Source organism: Micropterus salmoides, unplaced genomic scaffold (genome assembly GCF_014851395.1).
Source record: "Micropterus salmoides isolate LMB-PRFRI ecotype aquatic unplaced genomic scaffold, ASM1485139v1 Ms_hic_scaffold_8, whole genome shotgun sequence".
Classification (NCBI taxonomy): domain Eukaryota; kingdom Metazoa; phylum Chordata; class Actinopteri; order Centrarchiformes; family Centrarchidae; genus Micropterus; species Micropterus salmoides.
In genome coordinates this window covers 38,529,333-38,553,605 of record NW_024044570.1, presented here as the reverse complement: position 1 = coordinate 38,553,605, position 24,273 = coordinate 38,529,333, and the positions used below count along the sequence as shown (strand labels likewise).

Here is a 24,273-nt window from a genome sequence, read left to right as displayed (position 1 = left end):
AAAAATTCAAAAAACATAATAATAAAGCTACAGACAATCTGCAGCTCCCCTTGGATTTATGGAGCTTTCAGCTCATCGTTTAGCTGTCCCGCCCACAACTTTCCTGTTTTGGTTCACTCTCATCTCTCTCATACTGTCAATTTTCAGACACAGCAGGCAGCTATTATCTGAAGAAACCCTCTAAAGACCCACTGTACATTACCTGCTCAACCCCACACAGCAGACAGAATCAATTAGCGACTAGCGGGCTGTCAGATAAGAGCAAGTCATTTTTAGTGTAAACAAATAAAATGTTCCAACCTCAAATACACTGCCATGGCTTATATTAATCAAGTTCATAGTCGTGAGTTTTACAGTTATATAGATGATAATCACAGCACTGTATTATGTTTCTATAGTAACCAGACAAATACAGTATATTGATGTAAAATTATGTGATATTATAATTCGCATAATTCATAGCAATTCATATCAAATTACCATATTATTACAGCAATGTGCTGTGTTTCCAAAGTAACCCAACCACAACATTACTGTACAACTAGACTATTTTATTGCTAAATTACTGTATAGTACTGTACCCTAATAACAGTAATTACTTTTTCTGTAGATTTAAGGAATACATACACAATTATTGTAGCTGATTATATTTATTGTAAATGTACAATACATTACTTACATTTGAAGTTGTTCAGAATTGTATAGAAAACATATAGCAGAAATACAATGAAAAATACATAAAATTGTATCACCTTCATAATCTTCATTAATAAAAATGTTGCATTAAAACATGAAAATAGAGCTGAATGATACGCCCTCAGTTTCAAATGAAGGTATATTTAGCATTTTGTACAGTAGCAATATTTATCATAGTATATTTGTATTGGTTGTAACACCATCTAAAAAATGTTTTGGTTTATGGGAACATCTGTTTCCATAGGTGTCAGCAGTGCAATTATTATACAGTATATGATTCTTATTGTTGAACAAGTACAGCCTTTTCACAACAGTCTTTGTACAATATTGGCCTTTCTATTTGGCTTAAGTATTATCAGCTGGCAATCATATTCCTGTGTACCCATTACATTTTTATAGACATATTCCCCATCCCTACATAAAATGTAAATCTTTAATGTTAACATGAAAAAAAATTGTAATTTCATTTGAAAATTTAAACAATACCATAAATAATTATAATAATAATATTTACAGGTATTATGATAGTGAACTGGTGTATGATTACCATGTAGCCCTAATAATCAAAATGGCATCAGATGGTGAAGGCCCTGGTGATTCTTGCCCCTAATTGGAGGGTGATGATTTTCATTTCCTTTGAAACCTCGGGAACTGGACTTGAATGCCACCCAGAAGTCATGAACATATTCATTGTGGGTTGAGTATTCTGATGGAGAGTCCACTATAAGATCCCATTCAGAGGAAATTATTGAATGAATTTTAAAAAGCCATGTGACATTAAGTCATTGAATGATAGTATGGACTGGGCTGACAGAGGACTCTACCAATCAAACCCATCATCAGTGAGTAGGAAATAGGGCTGGATGTCAAAATTCCAAACTCACGCTTTAAGAAAATGTCTTTGTTTGGTAGAGATCCCCACAACAATCCCACCATAATCAGCATATCAACATATATTTTTTTCCAAATCCTTCAGGCCTTGAAAGAACAACACCAATTTTAAGTCACTGTCCCAGTATTTTGTATGTCACTGTATCCAGATATAAGTGGGTACATTAGGGAGTGTACATGTGTGGTCTAATACCTCCACGCTGGTTCTTTGCCTTGGAGCTGCTCTCCCGATAAATGCCCACAAAGCATCTGAAAACAAAACCAACACAGAATTTTAGATCCTTAGCAGTTCTGTGTGTTTGTATGTGCAAGGGGTGATTTTAGAATTTAAATAATGTCACTGTAAAATGGTGGCACACTAGTTTACTGCGATAAACTAATCCCAACTACATTACGGAAAATGGTGAATATCTTGCTCTGGTGTTATGATGGTATTTCTGTGGCATTGATTCAATGTGACTTTTAATATTTCTTGTTGTCGGTCAAAAAGAATTGTTTATGTTTTCTGTGTTCAGTTATAGAAAGTTCTTGCACATCCAGTTATTAATATGTTAAATGCACTTACTCAGAAAATGTAAGTGACTGTAGTTATGTCACTGTTATGTAGAGTTGTTTGTCATCTGCTTAAGTATGGTAGGAGATTATGTTCCATAATCTGAGCAAGGGGTAACTTGCTGATGTTTATTAGAAGAAGCTTGAGAAGAGACCCTTGAAGAACTTCTCATGTGATTTTTGTTGCCCAGTTAACACGAAGTAGTCTCTATCTCATCTCATATGTGATTTGAATCAAGCACAGTGCCATTAAGTCCAACCCACTTTTCCAGTCTGTTGAGCTTACTTAACTTATGGTCAACCGTGTCAAATGCAGTGTCCAGTAATACCAAAATCAAAGTGTTTCAAGCATCACTGTTCAGATCAATGTTGTTAAAAACTTTAGCAAGTGCAGTCTCTGTGCTGTGGTGTTGAAATCTAGACTGAAAGGCAATAAAGAACTTTTTTTGGACTAGGAAAAACTGAATGAAAAACAACCATTTCAATGATCTTTCCTAAAAAAGGTAGGTTTGATATGGGCCTGTAGTTACTTACTGAAGCATCCACCTTTTGATTTAAATGATTTAATTTATTTAATGACCACACAGCCAGGCTGGTGGAATTTGTTTCCAGTACAGCTTTTTGATACAGGTTCCAACATTTAGACAATAGATATTTAGACATTAACATATAAAGTAACACACAGAGACCACATTACTATATATAATACATAATACATGAGGGGTCATGCTTAATCCACTATCCTCAGTGTTCAGAGATCAGAGTTCAGAATGTGTATCGCTTTTTTAAGAGCAGTTTAATAACTGCAATCATCAGAGCCAGTAAACACAGTATTGATCATGATGTGATGTAGATAAACGTCCACACAACTACTGTTAAAGGTACTTTATCTAGTAATCTAACTGGGCATGTGCTCCATGTACTACTTGCAATTGTAAAAAGGAGGGCATTAGTAAAAGCACTAGGCTGCTGGTGCACCGTGAAAACAGAGACAGAATATTTAGAAAATGAAAAAATAACGTATTTAATGCACAAGCTGTGTAAGCTCTTAGTATATATATATAATATAATAATTCCCAACTAACTTTAGCTGTCCCCTGCCATACTGCCAACCGTAACATTAGCATAGGCCAAACCAACAACAACACCACAGTGCAACCCAACTTGCATTGTAATCACAAACCCACTAGCTCCAAATTACACTGAGTAATCACTGTCTTAAAATGTATTGCAAAATCATCATTGGCCACTGGCCTCACAGCTTGACATTAACATACATGACAGTCTAGGATGTTAACAGTATACCAGATACGTTTTCTATCTACCTAATCAACTATACAAATCAGTGTTCTACTGTAACACACATTGACACATATGACACAACACAACACAGTGATCCAATCTCTCACAAACTTAACTAACCCAGCAGAAGCAGTGAGGTGTTAGGATTGAGCTAACGTTAGCTAGCACGTAATAATTAAGCCTACAACAAACATGTTTGCTAATCATAATTGAGAGGTACACATTCATTAAAATATATTCACGTAATTGCATGCTGAAAGGATTGCACATACCTCACTCTCCAATGGATTATCCCTTGGTCTTAAGATGTTGTGCTCAATTCCACCTTCTTCTGGGTTGGTAATTTCAAATTACAGTAACGATCTTCTCACTGTGTTGCGCAGTCACTTCAGAAAGTCACTTCAATTTGAATTAACAGTAGCTGACTGTAATATTCCAAATAATTAACCATCAAGCACTACAAAAAAGTCAGAAAGTTGCTTCAATTTGAATTCACAGCAGCTGTAATGTTCAATATAATTAATTAATCATGCATTGCAAAACCATCATTATAACAGTGAAATCATTCACTCACCAACCTCTTATTGCCACATTTAGGCAGACTTTGGGTTTGGACCAGGTGTGCAATGATTTTTTCTTTCATGTCTATCAGTAACAATAACATTGTACTCACTTTGTTAATAGGTGACATGTGGCAACTCAGCAACTTCACTAAAATAAGTAAAATAAATTAATGGAAACACAAGTAGTCAGACATCCCAGAATCAGAAACAGAATTAGCTTTATTGCCAGGTATATGTACACATACGAGGAATACGACTAAGGATTGTACATTTCTCACAATGTGATTACAATAATACAGTAAGACAATAATAAAATAAATCAGACACAGGCTACATTGTAGACAACACAAATATACACACTATGAACAAAACACAATATAGACATATTGACAAATGCAGTGAGCAGAGTGCAAAGGATGCGCACACACACACACTCCAGGAGTAAAATAATATTTTACTCCTGCAGTGTGTAGGTAGAGGTAGAGCGGGTTGGCCGTTAATCGGAAGGTCGGCGGTTCAATCCCAGGCTCCCCCTGGTTGCCTGTCGAAGTGTCCTTGGGCAAGATGCTGAAACCCCGAAGTGCCCCTGGTGGCTGTTCCGCCAGTGTATGAATGAGTGTGAATGTTAGTTTCTCTCTGAGCACTTATGCTCAGTGAATGAATGGTGAATGCAGATGTAGTGTAAAAGCGCTTTGAGTGGTTGAAAAGACTAGAAAGGTGCTATACAAATACGAGCATTTATGTACATGTTGTGATATACAGGCACACATACATGTACACAGTGTGATGGGGCCCCTATGGACTTTGTAGCAGTGATGTTCTCAGATCTCAGCAATTCTTTGGGGAATGTAATGTTATTATCCCTGATAGAGAATATAGCCAAGTTGTATTAAACTGGAATTATCCTTTAATGATTGATGTGAAACAGACCTGTACTTTGAATTCTGATCTGTTGAGACACATTGAAAGGAAGATCTTCCATCATTAACTCAAACTCTTCAGTCGTGAATGTAAATAGACAGCCATAAAAATTACTGTTTGATCTTTAAATATTATTGTAGATTATGACTAGTTAAGTCAAAATGCTGGACTTTATGAAACCTTTTGTGTGGGACTGACAGTGAACTCCACCTGATTTCTTCTTTTTACTGCGTGACAAGAGGTCCATGTTCTCTGCAGTGAAGGTGTGTAGATTACTTTTCTCTCTTTGTCTTTGCTTGTTTCTTTTTCCTGCATCTCTCCTCTGAGCAGTTTCAGTCCCCTACTACACTGCTTCCTCCCCTTGCATCCATCTCACCCTGGATGTTACTGGCTGACGTTACTGACATACGTTACTGACATAAAAGTTTAGCCAGGTTTCTGTTGGCATTGGGTTAAATGTCAGACCCGGTGCTATTATCACATCACCTCTACTTTAATCAATCCTATTTCCAAATACTTAAAATAGAGCAGCTGGAGGCTGTTGAGGACTAACTGAAGGTGAACATCAATATTCATTTGCTAAGCTCATTAGTGACTAAAGCACAGGTTGCATTAGGAATTGATTGGAATGAACTTGGGTTCAGTCAGTGTGCAGTGTGTTTCATAAGTACTGACATTCTGTTCAGCATCCAACTGTCTTTTGATGTGTGTGAATCTATCAGTGTGTGTGTGTGTACAGTTTATAGCAGGCCTAAATGCAGACTAGTTTGTGGAACAGGAGCAGCTGAATGGAGTTTGTGGACTTGATGCCATTATCTTGTAAAATAAATTAGAATTGAACTGCAGTAGCTTAGTGATCTAGGACACCATGTCCTTGGTTCAAATTCGGCCAGTCGAGGCAGATGGCCGTCCACCCTGAGCCATTGTTCTGCTTGAGGTTGTTAAAAAGGAGTTTTTCATTGTGTGTGACGCCAAGTGCTTCCTCATGGTGGGAACTGTTTTGTCTCTTAAATAAAGAGTACCGTTTAGACCTGTTCTATACGAAAAGTGAAATGAGATATCTTCTGTTATGATTAGGTGCTATATAAATATAATTTCATTTGATTTAATTGATGTATATGGATGATTTACATAGGAATAGGATCAGAAATTACACAGAAGTCAAGATAATGTATAGAATAAAGTGATTGTCCAACAAAAAACTTTTTTTCTTGGCCTGCAGTTTGCCCACATCCACTGAGAATAGAGATCATTACTAGATCAACGTGTCAGATTATGTGATTTACATTTGGAATTATCCATGTTACAGAGATTTAAATAGAAAAAATGAAGGTTTTAGTAGCAGTTGTTTTCACAACTTGGTATGAAATGTAAGCAGGCTGGACCTGGATTAGTTATCAGATGATTTAACAATGGAGATTCAGTCACATGACAGTGGGTGTTCCCACTGATAAACTAGATATAGCCATTTTCCATTGGCTAAGTGGTCTTTATAAAAATGTCAGTGGTGTTTCCACATGTTAACAGCACAAATTTATCCATTCAATGGAAGTGTTATCTGCACTGCCATGGCCTTCCAACTTCAATTTTAATGAGTGGGATTTAGACTAAACTTGACATGCATGTTGCTGTTTCTCCATCTTTGCCTACCCCAGCTTTAACGCAAACCTCCTGTTGATAGGGATGTGTGATCTGAAGAAAAGTGTCCTTCCGGAGTGCATGGGCAAACAATGTATATTGTTGTCTAATTTGGATAATAACAGTGCTTGTTTAAAGTGAAAGTTAATTGAAGTCAGGTTTAGTGTGAATGAGCTGATTTAAAGGGAAAGCTGCTGAGCTGCTCCCAAGGCTCCGCTTGCTTTGTGTGTGTGTGTGTGTGTGTGTGTGTGTGTGTGTGTGTGTGTGTGTGTGTGTGTGTGTGTCTCACAGAGCGGCCACAGCCAAATTGACTCCATATGTCTGTCTATTAATTGTGTGTCAGCAGCGGAAAGCCTGGGTGTGCTCCTCTGGGAAATGACACTGTGATTAACATTTCTACAGCGAAATGATCGACCCCTACACAAAGTGAACATGATGTGACGCAGCATGAGGGAGAGTTAGGGTGAAATAATCCACCATCACATTCAGCTTCTACAGGGGCCATGGCTCTTTCTATAATTCAGTTGACCATGAGAGAAGTTTGAAGCCATGACAATGTGAGGTGTGTGAGCTATTGGAGTAGCTCTTCTCCAAGGGAGGAGGGGGTGAGGGTGGAGGTCAGACAGAATCTCCCTTTGCCTCCCCATGTCCTCTGTATGGATCTAAATTAATGAATAAGCAGATCCCATATAATAACTGATCATTTTATTAATCACTAATGAAATAAATCATTAGTGAAAAATATATTATGTTATACCTTTTACCTTTAGGTCCATTTTACTGCTGTTTGTTTCATAATTTTATTACTGCTGCTCAGACTCAGAATCACTTTTATTGGCCAGCTCCAGTATGTGTACTAATATGAGAAATTTGCTTCTCTCAGTCACTGTAGTTTCTTTACTGCATTTCCTGTGTATATACCTGAGAACATGCCCTCAATCTTCTGTGTTTTTGTCACTATTTTGACACCACATGTAGCATTTAGATAAAAAACTTTTAAATAAACCTGTAAACACATTCAGCAATTTGACAACACAGACAGACCACAGCCTATAACAAACTATGTTCATCAGCACAGATGAGTTTTCTGATTGGATGCCCCTATGGTTCAGGTTTTAGTTTAGTTATGGGAATAGTCATTGTCATGCTTAAAAACAAACAATTTTGACTGTTGAAAATGGCTGTCTACTATATCCAAATCATCCGCTTTTTCCACCCAAACGTCCGGCCAAGAAAGTCTGTATTGTGAATGTGTTTATTAACTTTTATGTGTTTTATTTATTTACATTTTTTAATTGCTGGCCATGTATTGTTAAAGTGGTGTAGATGTTTTCTTCATTTGCATTAATGTGTTTTTTCAAGTTGTATGACTGGTAGGTTATTTAATTGACTACAACTCCGACTTGCCTCATTATTCCCTGTTTAAAGATAATGACACTCTATAAAATGTTTGAATAGGTTCTATATGAAACAGAGTTGTTATAATTCAATTCAATTCCGTTTTATTTATATAGCGCCAAATCACAACAACAGTTATCTCACAGCGCTTTTTATAAAAGAGCAGGTCTAGACCGTACTCTGTGATATTATTTACAGAAGCCCAACAATTCCCACCATTATAAGAAAATAATCTTTTAGGATGAAGAGAATGTCTGGATAAAATGGGGATTTATGCAGTGCTTCCCACTCTGTGGATGTATTATTCTATAGAGGGGAAAACTACATGAATTTGAATTTCTGTTATTCAAATTTCTAGTAAACTCTTTCTGAGGATGACTAAAGGGAATCTCTAGCAAAATCTCTATTGATTTACAGTAGCTACACTTCCCTGCTCTCAATCTTTGTGTGTATGGTGTGTATGTTGGCTTGTTGTATGATTTATTAATGTCCCGATGAGAGGTTTATCAATCTGCAATATGCTTTCCCCTACTGAGCCATTAACAAACAATAGACAATTGATTTAGTTTAAATCCCTACTTAACCTGCACAGTGTCACTGCACAGTCTGTGGTCTGCTGCTGTGAGAAACATGTCAGACAGAGCATTTGAAGTGTTGCACAAAAGCCTGCAGTAGTTCCACAAAAACACACGAGAAATTACATATTTTTGGCTTAAGAGAGGCTTAAGATACTTTTTCTTCCTATTCACCATTCACCCCCACCCTGCATGTGTGGCTATTCATTTCATTGTAGCTGGTTTTCTCCTTTCATAGTCACTATATATCGCTCTGTCTCCATTATATATATATATACTAGGGCGGGGCACGTATTATTATTATCATGTTAACGCATTAATTACTTAATTACAATTATGTTATCGCACGTTAACGAAGTTTTTTAAATTAGTATTAGTTTGAAAGTCCCTTGCTCACTGTCTCTGACTACATATACAGTCAAACCATGGGTCACAGGAGGGGCGGGATGTGGATCAGCCTGCAAATCAACCACCCGAATAAGCAGCGGAGGTAGGCTTCAGCAGACTACGCTGTCATCTTTTTTCCGTATTTTTCCTCCCGCGATCCATTATCACGTTAAATTTACATTACATTAATTCATTTAGCTAACGCTTTTATCCAAAGCGACTTACAATTGCTATACACATCAGAGGTCGCACACCTCTGGAGCAAATAGGGGTTAAGTGTCTTGCTCAGGGACACAATGGTGAATGTGTCATAGTAGGGGACTGAACCCGGGTCTCTCATTGTTCCATCACCCCCGTGCATCACGGCAGCAGGTGAGCCACTTGCTTGTTAATGACGCAGCCTATCAAACAACTCAAACAACCGAAACTAACATCTGCACCCTGTGTGTCCAATGCTGCTCTAATGTTACCTGGTCCATGCTTGTAAAATATCCACTGCAACTTGGAATGTCATTTCAAGTTTTTCACCAATGTTGTTTCACTCTACAATGACTTTCATCAGTAAACCAATTGCTGAAAACCTTTTTTACTTGCTGGTTGTGTGTGTGTGTGTGTGCGTGTGTAGGTCACAGTGGAGTAAACCAGCTGGGAGGTGTGTTTGTGAATGGGAGACCTTTACCTGATTCTACCAGACAGAAGATAGTGGAGCTGGCACACAGTGGAGCACGACCCTGTGACATATCCAGAATACTACAGGTAAAATCATCATACTGAGAGTATCTCAGCAGTGGTAGTAACAGTGATAGTAGATAGATACTGTGCTACAGGTGTGGTTGCAGAACCACATTAACGCATATGTAGGCAAAATGCCTTCATATGACCTATGTTCACATTTAATTAACAACCTCGGGTGGCTGTGGGAATTATGACTCGTCTGTCAGGAACAAAGGAGGAAGTGGTCTGACGTTGGTGTTTACAAGCAGCGCTTGTAAAAGCAGCAGCCGGTAGCTCCTTCAAACTTCGCTACACTTTTGTTTTTTATCTGTTTTTTCCGGCTTTATTGCCAAAACATGCGTTACCTCTGACATAAATACGGTCATTGGAAGATGAAGACAGGCTTTTTGGATTAAGGAGCAGTGGACCACGATCCAACCGGCCCAAACAACTGGACCAGGCACCATGGCGGGTGCGTTGGTGCCCACAGAGCCAGAAGAGGAGCCATGCCGGCCCAACTTAATTCTACTCCTAAAGATCCGGTCTGGACAAAATGGGACTCGATGTTGACCAAACATCGGAATCCAGAGACTGTTGTGTCCACATCGTTACAGAGACCTGCCCCATCAACATCCTGGATCAAGCACTCAGCAGATGGTCCAATCACCTATGGTTAAACAATCACCCATAGTTAAAAGAGTGATTCGCCACTTCCTGTAATCCACTGTCGGACTCGGACTGTCACAACCTGGCACCATACATTATTCACGATGTAACCCCATCTCCCACAGGTTGATGGGGAAGTTGGGTGCTATTAGCGGCTTATGTAGCCATTATCCTCTAGCCTCAAGAAGATTTTTCAGGTCTGGCCAGGCAATTGTTGCAAGGAACCTTTTATATTGTTGCTATGGTGGTTGCTAGTTTAAATACATAACATATATGTTGTGATGATGTTCTTGGTGACTGTCAGGAGCTACAGCCTGGTCCTCCTGATGAAATATCAAGCGGAATTGATTTGAGATTGGGTTGGCAACCGATGTCATCTCAAATCACTTAAGAGAATTCAATAGATTCAATTTATTTTTTTTTTTACATATGCAGTAGTACTGCCCATCACCTGTAAAACAGACTGTAAATTGAGTTCTCTATAATCATTGTCATGATAGCTCCTTATATCATCTACCAACCAAAACCTTTTCGGAAGCCAACATTTTTTGTACCAGTTATTACTAAATAATATGTATGATGTGTGCTGTTTTTGTGTCCAGGTGTCTAATGGCTGTGTGAGTAAAATCTTGGGCAGGTATTACGAGACAGGTTCAATCCGTCCTCGCGCCATAGGAGGGAGTAAACCCAGGGTGGCCACTCCAGAGGTGGTAGGGAAGATCGCTCAGTACAAGAGAGAGTGTCCGTCCATTTTTGCCTGGGAGATCAGAGATCGACTGCTGGCAGAGGGAGTCTGCACCAACGAAAATATACCCAGTGTAAGACCCTTCTGATCTTCAGTCATGTCAATTAGAGAAGAGACTGGAGGAGAAGTCATTACTGGTGTACTAAACTGCTGTACAATAAAATCAAAATCAAGATGTTAAAGAAATTAAATTTTGGTGAGGAAGATGATTATGTTTTCTATTTTAAGCAGAAAAACACATGATGCCTTCATTGTATCTGTATACACATGTATTTGGAACTGCAAGCCTCACCTAGCGTAGCTCAATTCATGAATGGAAATGGAATTGGGAAGGTAAAAAGTCAATGTCAAGGTCAAAATGCACCTTTAAACCTTTTCAAATACTGAAAAAGTATGACTTGTTGACTGACAGCGTTGGAGCCCTAGGCAAGCCAAGTCAAAAACAAAACATTTTCTTGCTGCGCCCCCTGACATTTTGCACCCTAGGCAACTGCCTATGTCGCCTATGCCACGGGCCAACCCTGCATCAAACTTTCCATGTTTGTGAATAAACAGGCTTGACACTTAAAAGACTAACTTTAGAAATGATGACGAGAGATAAACAGTTCAATAGTATGCCTTGCAATACCATAAATAGGGCTGTGTGTAAAATCACTCATTATTATGATTTAGATTCACTTTCCACCTGTTTATTGGAGCTGAATGTGACTGAACAAAGCAGGAAAGGATACAAAGCTAGCTGGACTAACTAAGTAAATGTTATAATGGATCCACCAAAAAAGTTAACAGTTAAAGGAAACTGGATCAAACATTATGGATTATAACTATAAAGGAACTAGATAGTTCAGTAGCCAGTTGGGAGTATTTCCTGATTTGTGTTGTTGGGAAGCTGTTGTCTTTCTCCTTCAACATGTTACCATCCCTGTGAAGTTTGGTGTTCAAAAATGTCTTCCTCCATTACATTTTAAATGTCTAAAAAATATCTCAGACAAAACATATGAGCACAATTTAAAAACAAACTAGTCTTGTATTAAACTCTAGCCATTCTATTAATTCATATTAGGCCCTACTGGCTGTAAAATTAATTATGTGGAGGAAAAATGAAAAGCCTGATACTCCAACGCGACAGGTATAGCTTCTACACATTACCCAGTGATATGGAAGCCACAGACCTCATTAAATCTCCACAGTGTTTCTTTAAATGGGCATGATGAGACTGGCTCAAGGTTGACAGTGTGTCATTAATGCTTTAGTTGTGTTTTTAACAATGTTTGGTTCCTTAGATTACATATCCAATAACATAGTTGTTTACATCATCTTGTTGTGTTTATCACCAGGTTTCATCAATAAATCGAGTGCTCAGGAACCTAGCCAGTGACAAGCAGCAAATGGGCCCAGTGGGAGCTGAAGGGATGTTTGACAAACTCAAGATGCTCAATGGACAAACCCCCTGGGGAGGACGCTCGGGATGGTACGCTGGGACAGCACTCACTACTGCTGGTAAGACACTGCCTCACACTACTACCACAGTACTGGTACAATACTCACTGCAACTGTTGAGACACGCAGGGCCCTATTTTTTTAAAACTAAGTGCAAGCACAGTCTAATATTTGGGATTTTGGTGACAGTAGCACAGTCATGTCAGATTGTTTCCCAATATGCTGCTCATTGCCATTGCACTAGAGTACCATTAATGGAGCAGCCACAGTAAAATGTTCACTTTGTTCAGTGTAGAGTTGACTCCTTTCCTTCAATGTGTGGGGCTGAGGGCCCTATTTGCTGTATGGAGCTGGCTCATATGCTGCTGCTCCTCCTCCAGCACCATGGGATTACAACAGTGAAATGAAGTAATGCTATACTACCATGGCGGCTGCCTCCCCATTGGTCCACAGGATGTTTGTGCCTGTGAGTGTGTGAGTGTGTGTGTGTGTGTGTGTGTGTGGTGGGGGGGAGGGAAGGAGTCTGTTCTCTTTTGTGTCTCTTTCTGCGTGACTGACTATGACACTGAGCAATGGCTTCATTCTGTTTTGCAGTCTCTGTCTGCTGGGGATAATAAATAATTAGGCTAGCACCACAAATAACATGAGTTCTGCAGGGAGCTGGAGTCAAGCTCCCGTCTGCTCAGAGATCACGTGATGGAGATTGCACATTCATCCATCTTAAACTTAATCTTCAATTTTGATTTTATAGCTTTGAATATTACATATTGTATTGTCTAGGCCTAGGTTTCAGTGAAGTGCTGTATAAGGCAGCCATTACATTGCATCTTTTTGCTAATATTCCTGCTCTTACAGAGATAGAGTCTCAGTCTATAGTTTAGCTCCTAATATTGCACATATGTATGATTTAAAATGTTATCAAACTTTACATAGCATCTTTTTATGCAGATTACATAAAGATTAGCACAAAAAACTGCTTATTTAAATTTATTGAAAGAATTTAATTTAAATTTCATTTTAAAATCAAATGAAAAAGATGAAAACAATAAACAGGAGTAAAACAGTATGAGTTGAGAACATGTTGTAAGTTGAAATAATGCAAACTCAAATGATGGCCCAATCTGCTTATTCGTTTATGTAATCAAAGAGTTTTGACACATCTATTTTTATAAACTGTTCAATTTTGTAAAATGAGGCCAAAGTGATATCCCACAGAGATCATACCAATTTAAGCCTGTTTTAAACAATACAGAAAACTTGCATGTGTTTAAACCACAGACTTGATTTAGACTGCTGCATTGTTCACCACTACAGCAGAGAGCAGCACACATATAAAACATACTAATCACTGCAAATTACAATATATATACCATTTAGTTATTTACAGAGCATTCAAAAAGTGAAAATTCCCATACCCCAGAATGACAACATGAAAGAAGTTTGTTTAAAATCTTTTCTTAAACATATGTCTTAAGCACATTTCTTAAAAATAAAAAACAAAACAAAAAATTTAAAATTTCATATGTATTCACAGCCTTTGCTCAATACTGGCACCAATTATTCTCTATTCTTTTTGAGTATCATGCTACAAGCTTGGCACACCTATTTTTGGGCAGTTTCTCCCATTCTTCTTTGCAGGACCTCTCAAGCTCCATCAGGTTGGATGGGGAGTGTCGGTGCAAAGCCATTTTCCGATCTCTCCAGAGATGAACGGATTAAAGTCTGGGCTCTGGCTGGCTCATTCAAGGACATTCACAGAGTTGTTCTGTAGCCACGCCTTTGTTATCTTGGCTGTGTGCTTAAGGTCATTGTCCTGCCAGAAGATGAACCTTCGCCCCAGTCTGAGGTCCAGAGTGCTCTGGAGCAGGTTTTTATCAAGGATGTCTCTGTACATTGCTGCCTTCATCTTTCCCTCAGTGGAAACAAGTGGCACCTGAGCTCAATTTTGAGCGTCATAGCAAAGGCTGTGAATCTTTATGTACATGTGCTTATTTTGTTTTTTATTCTAATAAATGTGCAAAGATTTCAAACAAACTTATTTCACGTTGTCATTCTGGGGTATTGTTTGTAGATTTTTGAGGGAAAAAATGAATTTCATCCGTTTTGGAATAAGGCTGTAACATAACAAAATGTGGAAAAAGTGAAGTGCTGAGAATACTTTAAGGATGCACTATATGTTGAAGGAATGGACCTCACTAAATTCATGTGTAGCCCTTTATCTTAAAAGCAGAATTATTAAGCTTTTATTAGAAATAGATAAAATATAGTACACTTTTCATGAGCTAAGAAAAACACTTGTATTTTTTTACTTGTATATAAACTTATGTAGTTTCTCTCACGAAAATGTTTTTTGACTCCAGCTGATAGTGTATCTGAGCATAACAGTGCCGATGGTCCGAAACCACTGTAATCCTATATGTTTGTTTCTTCTTTCCTTATTTCTTCTTGTTTCCTTGGTGCAGAGTGTCAACGGGCAGAGGGGGAGGATAACACAATATCTGTTAGTTCCAACGGTGAAGACTCAGAGGAGACTCAGATGAGGCTCCAGCTGAAGAGGAAACTACAGAGAAACAGAACGTCTTTCACACAGGACCAGATAGAAGCACTGGAGAAAGGTAACTGCTCGTTCATCGGTACATCATACACTCACATACACAGATTCATTTTTATGGGTAAAAGTATGTTATACAGTGTTGTTTCATGTGTAAATGTTGTGATTTTTGATCATCTGAATTCTTTATGTGACTCAAGTGTGGAAAACATCTACTTTGACTCGACTAAGTCAGTTTCACAATGTAGCAGTCAGACAGCTACAGGGAATGTTGACATGATTTCAGAAAGTGGGATTAGTGAAAACATAACATACTCGGAGTGTGTTAAGCCTGAGATGAGAGAAACCGGGTTTCTGAGATCAGACTGAGATCAGACAATGCTGTGAACCTAACCAGGAGTTTTTTACTGACTCCCCTCCGGCAGGGCCTGAAGCAGCAGTCTGACACACCATTTAATTTCCACATTCATTATTGGGGTCCCGACTAAGGATTTACATAGTCGAATCAGAATTGTCAAGTCTTGCCTATAGTTGACTGATAGTAGAATAATGTGTGATTGTGCGCAGCGATAGAAAATTATATATAAAAGGAGCCTGCACAATGGAGCGCTTTTCTCCCCAAAGCAGAGTGCACAGAGCCTGCTCCAGCTACCGCCTACTTAAAGCACTCCTTGGGTGATAACTATGGATAGAGACTATCTGATTTACTTTTATTAACTTAGTGGTGAGTTATGCTATGGCAATGGCAGCACCAATAGCGGTGGCTGTGATTGCCTCATAGCTATGTTGACCCAGCTTGGACCTAAGGCTGCTCCTAAACCTCTGGTCTGGACAAAATGGGACTCAGGTTGGCCAAGAATCTTTGCAGAGACCTGCTTATCAACTTCCTGGATCAAGCAAGTCCATGCACAGTTTTCAAGCTGTCAGCGCTGGACTCTGGGGAGGGACTCAAGTTTAAATCTATGATGCTTGGTGCTCAAATGTCAAGATGGAACCTGTACTGACTTTTTATGTGAGGATGATGACCACCTTATCATCTTGTTGCTCCTGTTTACATTCACTTAAAATCACTTAAAATCAGCAAAGGAGGCCTGTTTAAACAGGTGTTTCTCTTGCTCTCTCTCTCAGTCTCTATCTCTCTCAAACTGCTACATTGGGTGGAAAAGGAATTAGCTCTGAAAGTGCTGAGCTCCGCTAACATGATTTGTGACATTTTGGGGGTCTCTAAAATTTTGACATCATGCTATTTTTGCCATTCATTTCTATTTTTCTGTATCATAGATCATGCTTAAAATCAGGAGATTGTGGCTTTATCCAGCCAAAGAGAATGATTCCACTCCCGTGCCCTGCTCCCTCTCTGGTAGACCTACTAGGTTGTGTTACTTGTCTGGTGCGCTGTGACGGTCAATAATCATTCCCTCTGGCTGGGTGAAGCCAGACCATCTGATTTTAGGCATAATCCATGATGATAGGCTACAGAAAAATAGAAATGAATGGCTGCAGCGCCAGCAACTTTCTAAATTCTTTCATCTCGCAGAGAAAATCAACTTCAGGTCAAAACTGTAGCAGCTATAATAATAGTATAAACCATGCCTGATAATTTCACATTTAGCACTGGGGCTGTTTTTGCTATGTATGTTTATTTGTAGCAACAGTCAGATGCAGAAAAAGTATTTAAATTGAGTATTTAAGTTGAGTTGAGTTATGCTATGGCAATGGTAGAGGGTGCTGTGATCGTCCTGTCGGCCCTGCCATTGCCATAGCATAACTCACACGGAAGTTAAAATAAAAGTTAATCAAATAGTCTCTATCCATAGTTTTCACCCAAGGAGTGCTTTAAGTAGGTGGTAGCTGGAGCAGGCACTGTGCACTCTCTGCTTTGGGGAGAAAAGCTGCTCCATTGTGCAGGCTCCCTTTATATACACTTATCTTGAGGCAACAAGTTTCTATCTTGAGGCCTCAAGAGGCATATTTCTATCAACACAAGTTACGAGTAGCACTTAGTCTTGGAAAGACAGCTCACACGTTTAAAAGCATAGACATATGGCAGAGGAATAGCCTAACTGCAAAAAAGATAACGAACAACACATAACTAAAGTTTTTGAAGGGCTGGAGGCAGTGGGTTCTACATTTACAAGGTTTAGCGTGTGTTAAAAGTGGTATATTATGTACAGTGCTTTCCCAATCTGGGGCAACAGCAAATTTCAGTTTGGAGGTTAAACCCCTGAAAACTTTCACTGGCTGTAATTACAGGACACATCATTGTACCCTTTACTATAAAGCTAAATGGCCCTCTCTTTATGCAAGAAGGTACACTCATTGGCTGTGTTTCATCTATAAGGCACTTCTTGGACTAGCTCCTACCGATTTGAGTATCTTTTTAACAGTACTCAAGGCTATTATGGATTACGTTCTAAGGACGTCCTACACTTATTGGACCCCTGTGTCCGAACAGAATTAGGTTAAAAAAGCCTTGTTGTTTGCTGCACCATCTGCTTGGAACCTTCTTCAGAACTCGATGAAACTGTCTGCCTTTATTCTTTATAGACACTTTGTTTCAACTCAAAGGATATGGAGCAGGTGAACATTGGTCAGTGTTGCTGTTTATAAAGTTGTATTCTGCCTTATTCAACACAGGGGCTTGTGTTGTATGTATGTCTTTTATATGTTGGAAACTGAGACTCACCTGGTTGAATAAAGGTTAAATAAAAAATAAATAAAAACATGATGTAAAATGGTTTGATGAAGATGGCCATGTATGGAAATAATGTGAGTTATGCAGTTCTCCAGCATGAATGTGAAAACTGATTCAGTGAAATGTGGTAAAGGCCATAACACAGCCCCGCACAGCTGTCAATTAAAGTGGTTGTTGCTTCACTATTATCATGACTTGAGAATATCACTGCACAGCCACCATCGTCCCTATACCAGAAGTCTGCAGTGTCTAGTCTGAACGACTATCACCCCCATTCTGATGAAGTGCTTTGAGAAACTGGTTCTTCAGCACATAAAGAACAACATCCCAGCCAGCCTGGACCCTCACCAGTTTGCTTTCAGACCCAACAGATCCACAGAGGATGTCATCTCCACTGCCCTCCACTCAGTCCTCACACACCTTGAAAAAAACAACACCTACATCAGAATTCTGTTTGTGGATTTACTACACACTGTATCTGGATATTGGACTTCCTCTCAAACAGACCCCAGGCAGTTCAGACTGGCAGACAAACCTCCTCCACTCTAGTGCTCAACACCCAAGCCCCCCAGGGCTGTGTGCTCAACCCCTCCTGTTCACGCTGTACACCCATGACTGCATCCCCCGACATGAAGAGAACTCTGTTGTGAAGTTTGCAGACGACACCACCATCATCAGCCGGATTTCAAACAACAATGAGTAACTTTATATCAGGAGGAAATCGACAATCTTACAGAGTGGTGCACAGTGAACAACCTACTGCTCAATGTCAGCAAAACTAAGGTGACAAACACACACACTCCTGTCTACATCAGTGAAGCTGAGGTGGAGCAGATGAACAGTTTCAGGTTCCTGGGAATCAGCATCACATCTCCACACTGGTGGGAAGAATGAAAGCTCAGAATGGCTTTATTTCTTAAGGAAATTTAAGAATATAAATGCTCTTTATTTGTATAGCGCCTCTCTAGTCTTTTCGACCTCATTTATACACATTCATACACTGGGGCAGAAACAGAAATACACATACACAAACAGATGGAACAGGCATTGGGAGTAATTTTGGATTCAGTATTTTGCCCACTGATACTTCAACATCCAGACTGGGGGAGCTGGGTATTGAACCACCGACGATTTGATCAGAAGGCTCTACCCCCTGAGCCACAAAAGATAATAGAAAGCATCCTGACTGGAAACATCACTAACATGGGATGTGCACGGCCCAGGACCGGAGGGCTCTGGAGCGGGTGATTCAAACTGCTCAGAAGATCATTGGTACCCATCTCCCAAGCATCAGTGATATCAGTGAGGTGAGGTGCCTATGTCCAAAGGATACTAAAGGATACTAAAGCCACAGCCTGTTCACCCTGCTGCCTTCTGGGAAGAGATATAGTATATAAATTTCTGCTGCCACACCACCAGACTGCAGAGCAGCTTTTTCCGTCAAGCTATGAGACTCTGCACTGCAGCATGGGAAATTGTTTCATTTCTGTATATAATTTTTGTATATAACGTTTACTCAACAAATTTCATCTCATTATACAACCCTGTTGTAAAATGACAGATCAATCTATTTTAGCTTTAGAATCCTGATGTACATCAATTACACACAGCACAGCTAATGTAATTATTTAATGTTTTTTTGTTTCAGAATTTGAAAGGACTCACTATCCAGATGTGTTTGCCCGAGAACGTCTTGCCAACAAAATAGACCTTCCAGAGGCAAGAATACAGGTAGGTTCAATTATTTATTGTTATTATTATTAGGGCCCGAGCACGAACCGTGCGAGGTCCCTATTGAAATTGTAAAGATTTTTTTTTTTAATTTTGGGGGGCTAAACATACCCAAAAACTCACCAAACTTTGCACACATGTCAGAACTGGTGAAAAATTTCGTATTTTATGAGTTTTGCGCATGGGCGTGGCAAAATGACTCGCTAGCGCCACTTAGAAAATTGGAAAAAATTAGCCCCTCGTTCACGTTCAACCTACATGCACAAAATTTTCTGGGGACATGTATCATATCAAGACGCACAAAAAAGCCTCAAGAACCCATACCCTAAACAGGAAGTCGGCCATTTTGAATTTTACGTCAAATTTTGGATGATTTACACACTCTGTACTTTAACGAGTTTTCGTCAATGGGCGTGTCCGTGGCGTGACGTCAAAGATCAACTCTTCGCCATGACACAGGAAGTTGTTGTAACTTCAGTGTACATGCTCACATCTGAACCAAACTTTACGTGCTTGATAACTCTCCCACCCCGCAGACATCTACACACCAATACCGATTTATATTCATAGCAGCAAGTGCTATGTAGCTCCACATAGGGGACACAGGAAGTGACATAACACCTTCATGCAGCGTCGGAAACGCGTACCAAATTCACAGCCGCACTGGCAGAGCTCCAGAATATGCAACGCGGTAAACCTATCCTTTAACAACCAATGTTTTTTACTTTTTATTCTGGCATGTGCAGGTTTGGTTTTCCAACAGACGTGCAAAGTGGAGAAGAGAAGAGAAGCTAAGAAATCAACGTCGTCAGATATCCAATTCCTCCAACCATATTCCCATCAGCAGCAGCTTCAACACCAGTGTTTACCAGTCTCTAACACAACCTACTACACCAGGTACTGACGAGGACCTATACTACAAATACTTATACTACACATCTGATCAGCACTTATTATGAGCATAATCACTAATGAAGTTTGTTTTAATAGTTAAAAACTATTAAAACTTTATTTTTTAGTGTAAATAGGCCTTCTTCACTGTAGATATTTTGACATAGTAGGAAAGGTAACTAATGACATTAACAGTGGCTATGTTCAACTCAAGCGTCCTGGTAAACCCAGTGAAATGATAGCGAGCCAGCACGTGTTGTTTGCAGTGGATTATTATAGTGACTATAGTGAGTTGCTGAATAAGCGCCCACAAGTTCTTTACTTTTTTCTTCATTTAGCTGACGCTTTTATCCAAAGCGACTTACGATTACTATATATATCAGAGGTTGCACGCCTCTGGACCAACTAGGGGTTAAGTGTCTTGCCCAGGGACACATTGGTGGATGTGTCACAGTGAGGAATTGAACCCGGGTCTCTCACACCAAAGGCTGGCTCTTTTTTTCAATGACAGGCTTTGTAGAAAAACATGTTTATATTTCTCAATGGAATTTATTTAAAAAAGTATAACTATGTTATCAGTACTAAAATTCAGGTATAATATCAGAACTAGCATAAGACATGTCAAATGATACCTTTATGGTGATCCAGTTCCACAGTAAAAAACAAAACAAACATCTATATAAACTTCTCAAACCACTCCTGCAGCATAATGTACTTCTCCTCTGTCCCATCAAAAACGCATGCTGAATACGAAGCATGGTTAGCGCTTTGTCACATGCAACTCTGTTGCTACTGTTGTTGTGATCAGTCTCAAATCTAGAGCTCCATAATTGAAGACTTCTCTTAAAACTCCTGTACCTTTCTTGTCCAAGCTCCTGAAAATACCGCTATGCTACTGCAGCTTTAGTATCGTCTAGATTTCTGATTAAGGTACTGAATTATGTACCAGAGTTCTAAGGACTTACATAGCTGTTTTTGACAGCTCAACTACATCTGGACATGTGGGTTGGGGATCAAACCCCACTAACCCTACAATTAATGGATTACATGCCCTACCACACACAGTATCAAAATATTGTGACTTGCAATACAATGACTTTAAATCTCCCTTGCATCTGCTGTTGTCATAGAGATATTCTAATAGGTTGTATGTTCAGTTATATTGCCTGAAATACTGTACAAATCTCTCTGTATATCTCCATGCCGGTCTCTCTAGTGTCCTTCTCATCAGGGTCCATGTTAGGAAGGTCAGATCCAGTTCTGTCCAACAGCTACAGCCTACCAGCTATGCCCAGCTTCAGTATGGCTGCCAGCCTGCCTATGCAAGTAAGATTCTATTACAATACGGCACAATACACAACTAATCAAGCATTGGAATACTTCAAGTTAGAGATAACATCTTCATGTGTGTCATTACCTGACTTAAGCTCAGGCTGGCTGATATACATGTTATGTTGACTGCAGTTGCTTAGAACATTATTTTGCAAATGATTGTCATGGTGTGAACATGGCTAAACATGAACCTCCAACTCAGGTGGTGCCTTGCTTGTCTCATTGAGCTGTACAGAAACCTAAATCACCACCCCTGACAGAATAGATGAGTCAGAGGCTCTGGGGAAAAAAACAGAAGTTGAGCCTAGTTCAACTATTGCCAAAACACAAAGTGACACTGTGTGAGAATACACTGCATTGGCCAATCAAATAAAAAAATCCTGCCAGATTGTTTGGGATGTTGCACAGGGAATCTATTGGTAATAGGTATATATAACTGATTCCCTCAGGATTGTTGTGATAGAGGATCACACAATTGGGGCCATGATACTGTTTTAGAGTTGTAAAATCCTTTCTCATACTATTATAAACCGTATATGTTATGTTAATAGGCTGTAACAACAATGCTAATCTTGCATGACACTTACCTGATGGTGAATGGCTCATCATGGTGTTAAATTCAGCTGTTTTAATGGGCAACATTAATGTATGTTTCCAGGCACCCAGCCAGACCTCTTATTCCTGCATGCTGCCCACCAGCCCCACCACTGCAAATGGAAGAAGTTATGAAACATACACTCCTCCTCACATCCAGCCACACATCAACAGCCAGTCAATGGCATCCTCTGCAACATCCTCAACAGGTAGGAAGTTACTAACCGCTGCTGTTTGATACTCTCATATACTGGTCAAGTTGTGGAACGAAATCACCTTAGGGTGTCCAGGGACATGTTCTCCCAGAAAGCTTTTTTAAATAGTGCAATTTGGTGCATTCTGGCTATGATATTTATCCCTGGCTAAGGCACCAATTTCTGCATGAAAAGTATAAAATGTCTGGTACAGTAAGTGTCTCTTTCCCTTGCCGTTTAAAAAAATCATTTACATTTCCGTTTAATCGTTTACAAAGCGAAAAGCTGAAATGTGGTGACAGAGTCAACTCAAACTAGCCAATTGCAAGTCGTGTAGCAACATGCATAATAGTGGCCTCCATGAGGAGGAGGACTCTCCTCTCTGTGTGGACTCCTCAGCATGGAAGAGTCTTTCCGAATGAAAGACTCTTCCATGCTGTACAAGAGTCTATTTGGAACTGTGCCTCTTCTAAAAATTGTTTTGCATTCAGTTAAACCACACCTTTAAACTTTGTTGTCATGTCTGTCTTATAAGTGTACTCCAATGACCACTTTGTTCTCCTTTTACCAGGTCTGATTTCCCCTGGTATCTCAGTTCCAGTCCAAGTTCCAGGAAGTGAAGCAGACATGTCACAGTACTGGCCACGTCTGCAGTGATGTCATTTCTCATGGAAATCATTCTTGCCTGCAGTGATCATCAGCAGTGTCATCAAAGCCTAACCCTGCTTTACAGCTTGAATGTCAAAAAGGACCTGTCATTGACTGAAACAGACAACACAGCAAATGAATATAAGAAAATTACTGTCATGAATGCTTGCGAAAAAACTTTCAAACCAAATTCCAGTGACTAGCTGGACAGAAGGCGTTTGAGTACTAATTCAGCTACAGCTGAATTAAAGGTTGGGGAGTTCTCTCTCCGCATCATCTCCATCAGCTTCCATTTAAAGTTTGGCTGGTGAGGACACTGGCAATAGCCCAGAGTGAAAAGCTCTAGCCTGAGCTATACTCAGGAAGCTCAAGAAGGTGGACTGTCCTTTGGTAATAAACTCCAGACAGGAATAAACTGCTCATTGTCCATTTGGACATTCTGTGGGAAGACATATTACCTCCACTTTCAGTTCCTAATTTATATCATGTTGGTGTATTGTAACAAAGATGTTGATTGAAATGTAAAAGGAAAGACTTAATAAAACTTAAAATGAACTGTCAGCTGTGAATTTGTTTCATCAACAGATTCCAAAAGCCCTGGAATGTGTTTAGAATTTCAGAATGTGGAATCTGGTGAAATGTGTTTGGTATTGTAAAAACCCTAACCTGGTGTCTATAAACTGGCATGGACTGATTTTGAACTGTCTGTTGAAGCGGGGGATGGGGGATCAGAACTGAAAGCAGAACACAAAAGTGAACATTAGATTGTGTCTCGGATGTAAATCTGTTTCTAATTGCAAAGTGTAAAGTATTTGTCTTCTCCACTGATCTTGGAGTGTTTCCATAATAAAATTATTTCAAATATATTCATTGTTAAATTCTAAAGTATTGTTATAACCACACCCTCGACCTTGTACTGGCATATGGCGTTGAAATTGAACATTTAATAGTCTTTCCACAGAATCCCTTCTTATCTGACCATTATTTAATAACGTTTGAGTTCCTATTGCTGGACTACACTCCATTTGACAGTAATTCCTACACTAAATGTTTTTTTGATTTAAGTGGAAGTGATTCCATTTGCATTTAATTCAATAACATATCTCAATATAAAAGAGGACTCCTATGCTAATTTCAGTCCCACCCACA

General features: G+C 39.3%; 1 protein-coding gene across 1 annotated transcript in view; it reads left to right on the top strand.

Moving 5' to 3' along the window:
* Nucleotides 1-23,856, top strand: part of LOC119893071 (paired box protein Pax-6-like) — a 49,680-nt gene extending 25,824 nt beyond the window's left edge. The window contains exons 2-11 of the mRNA XM_038704998.1: nt 5,165-5,188; nt 9,549-9,679; nt 10,906-11,121; nt 12,386-12,548; nt 14,951-15,103; nt 19,383-19,465; nt 20,212-20,362; nt 21,573-21,682; nt 22,347-22,491; nt 23,048-23,856. Coding sequence (XP_038560926.1) covers nt 5,165-5,188; nt 9,549-9,679; nt 10,906-11,121; nt 12,386-12,548; nt 14,951-15,103; nt 19,383-19,465; nt 20,212-20,362; nt 21,573-21,682; nt 22,347-22,491; nt 23,048-23,133 — 1,262 coding nt within the window. The 3' untranslated portion in view covers nt 23,134-23,856. The remainder of the gene's footprint in view (nt 1-5,164; nt 5,189-9,548; nt 9,680-10,905; nt 11,122-12,385; nt 12,549-14,950; nt 15,104-19,382; nt 19,466-20,211; nt 20,363-21,572; nt 21,683-22,346; nt 22,492-23,047) is intronic.
* The last annotated feature ends 417 nt before the right edge of the window (nt 23,857-24,273 follow it).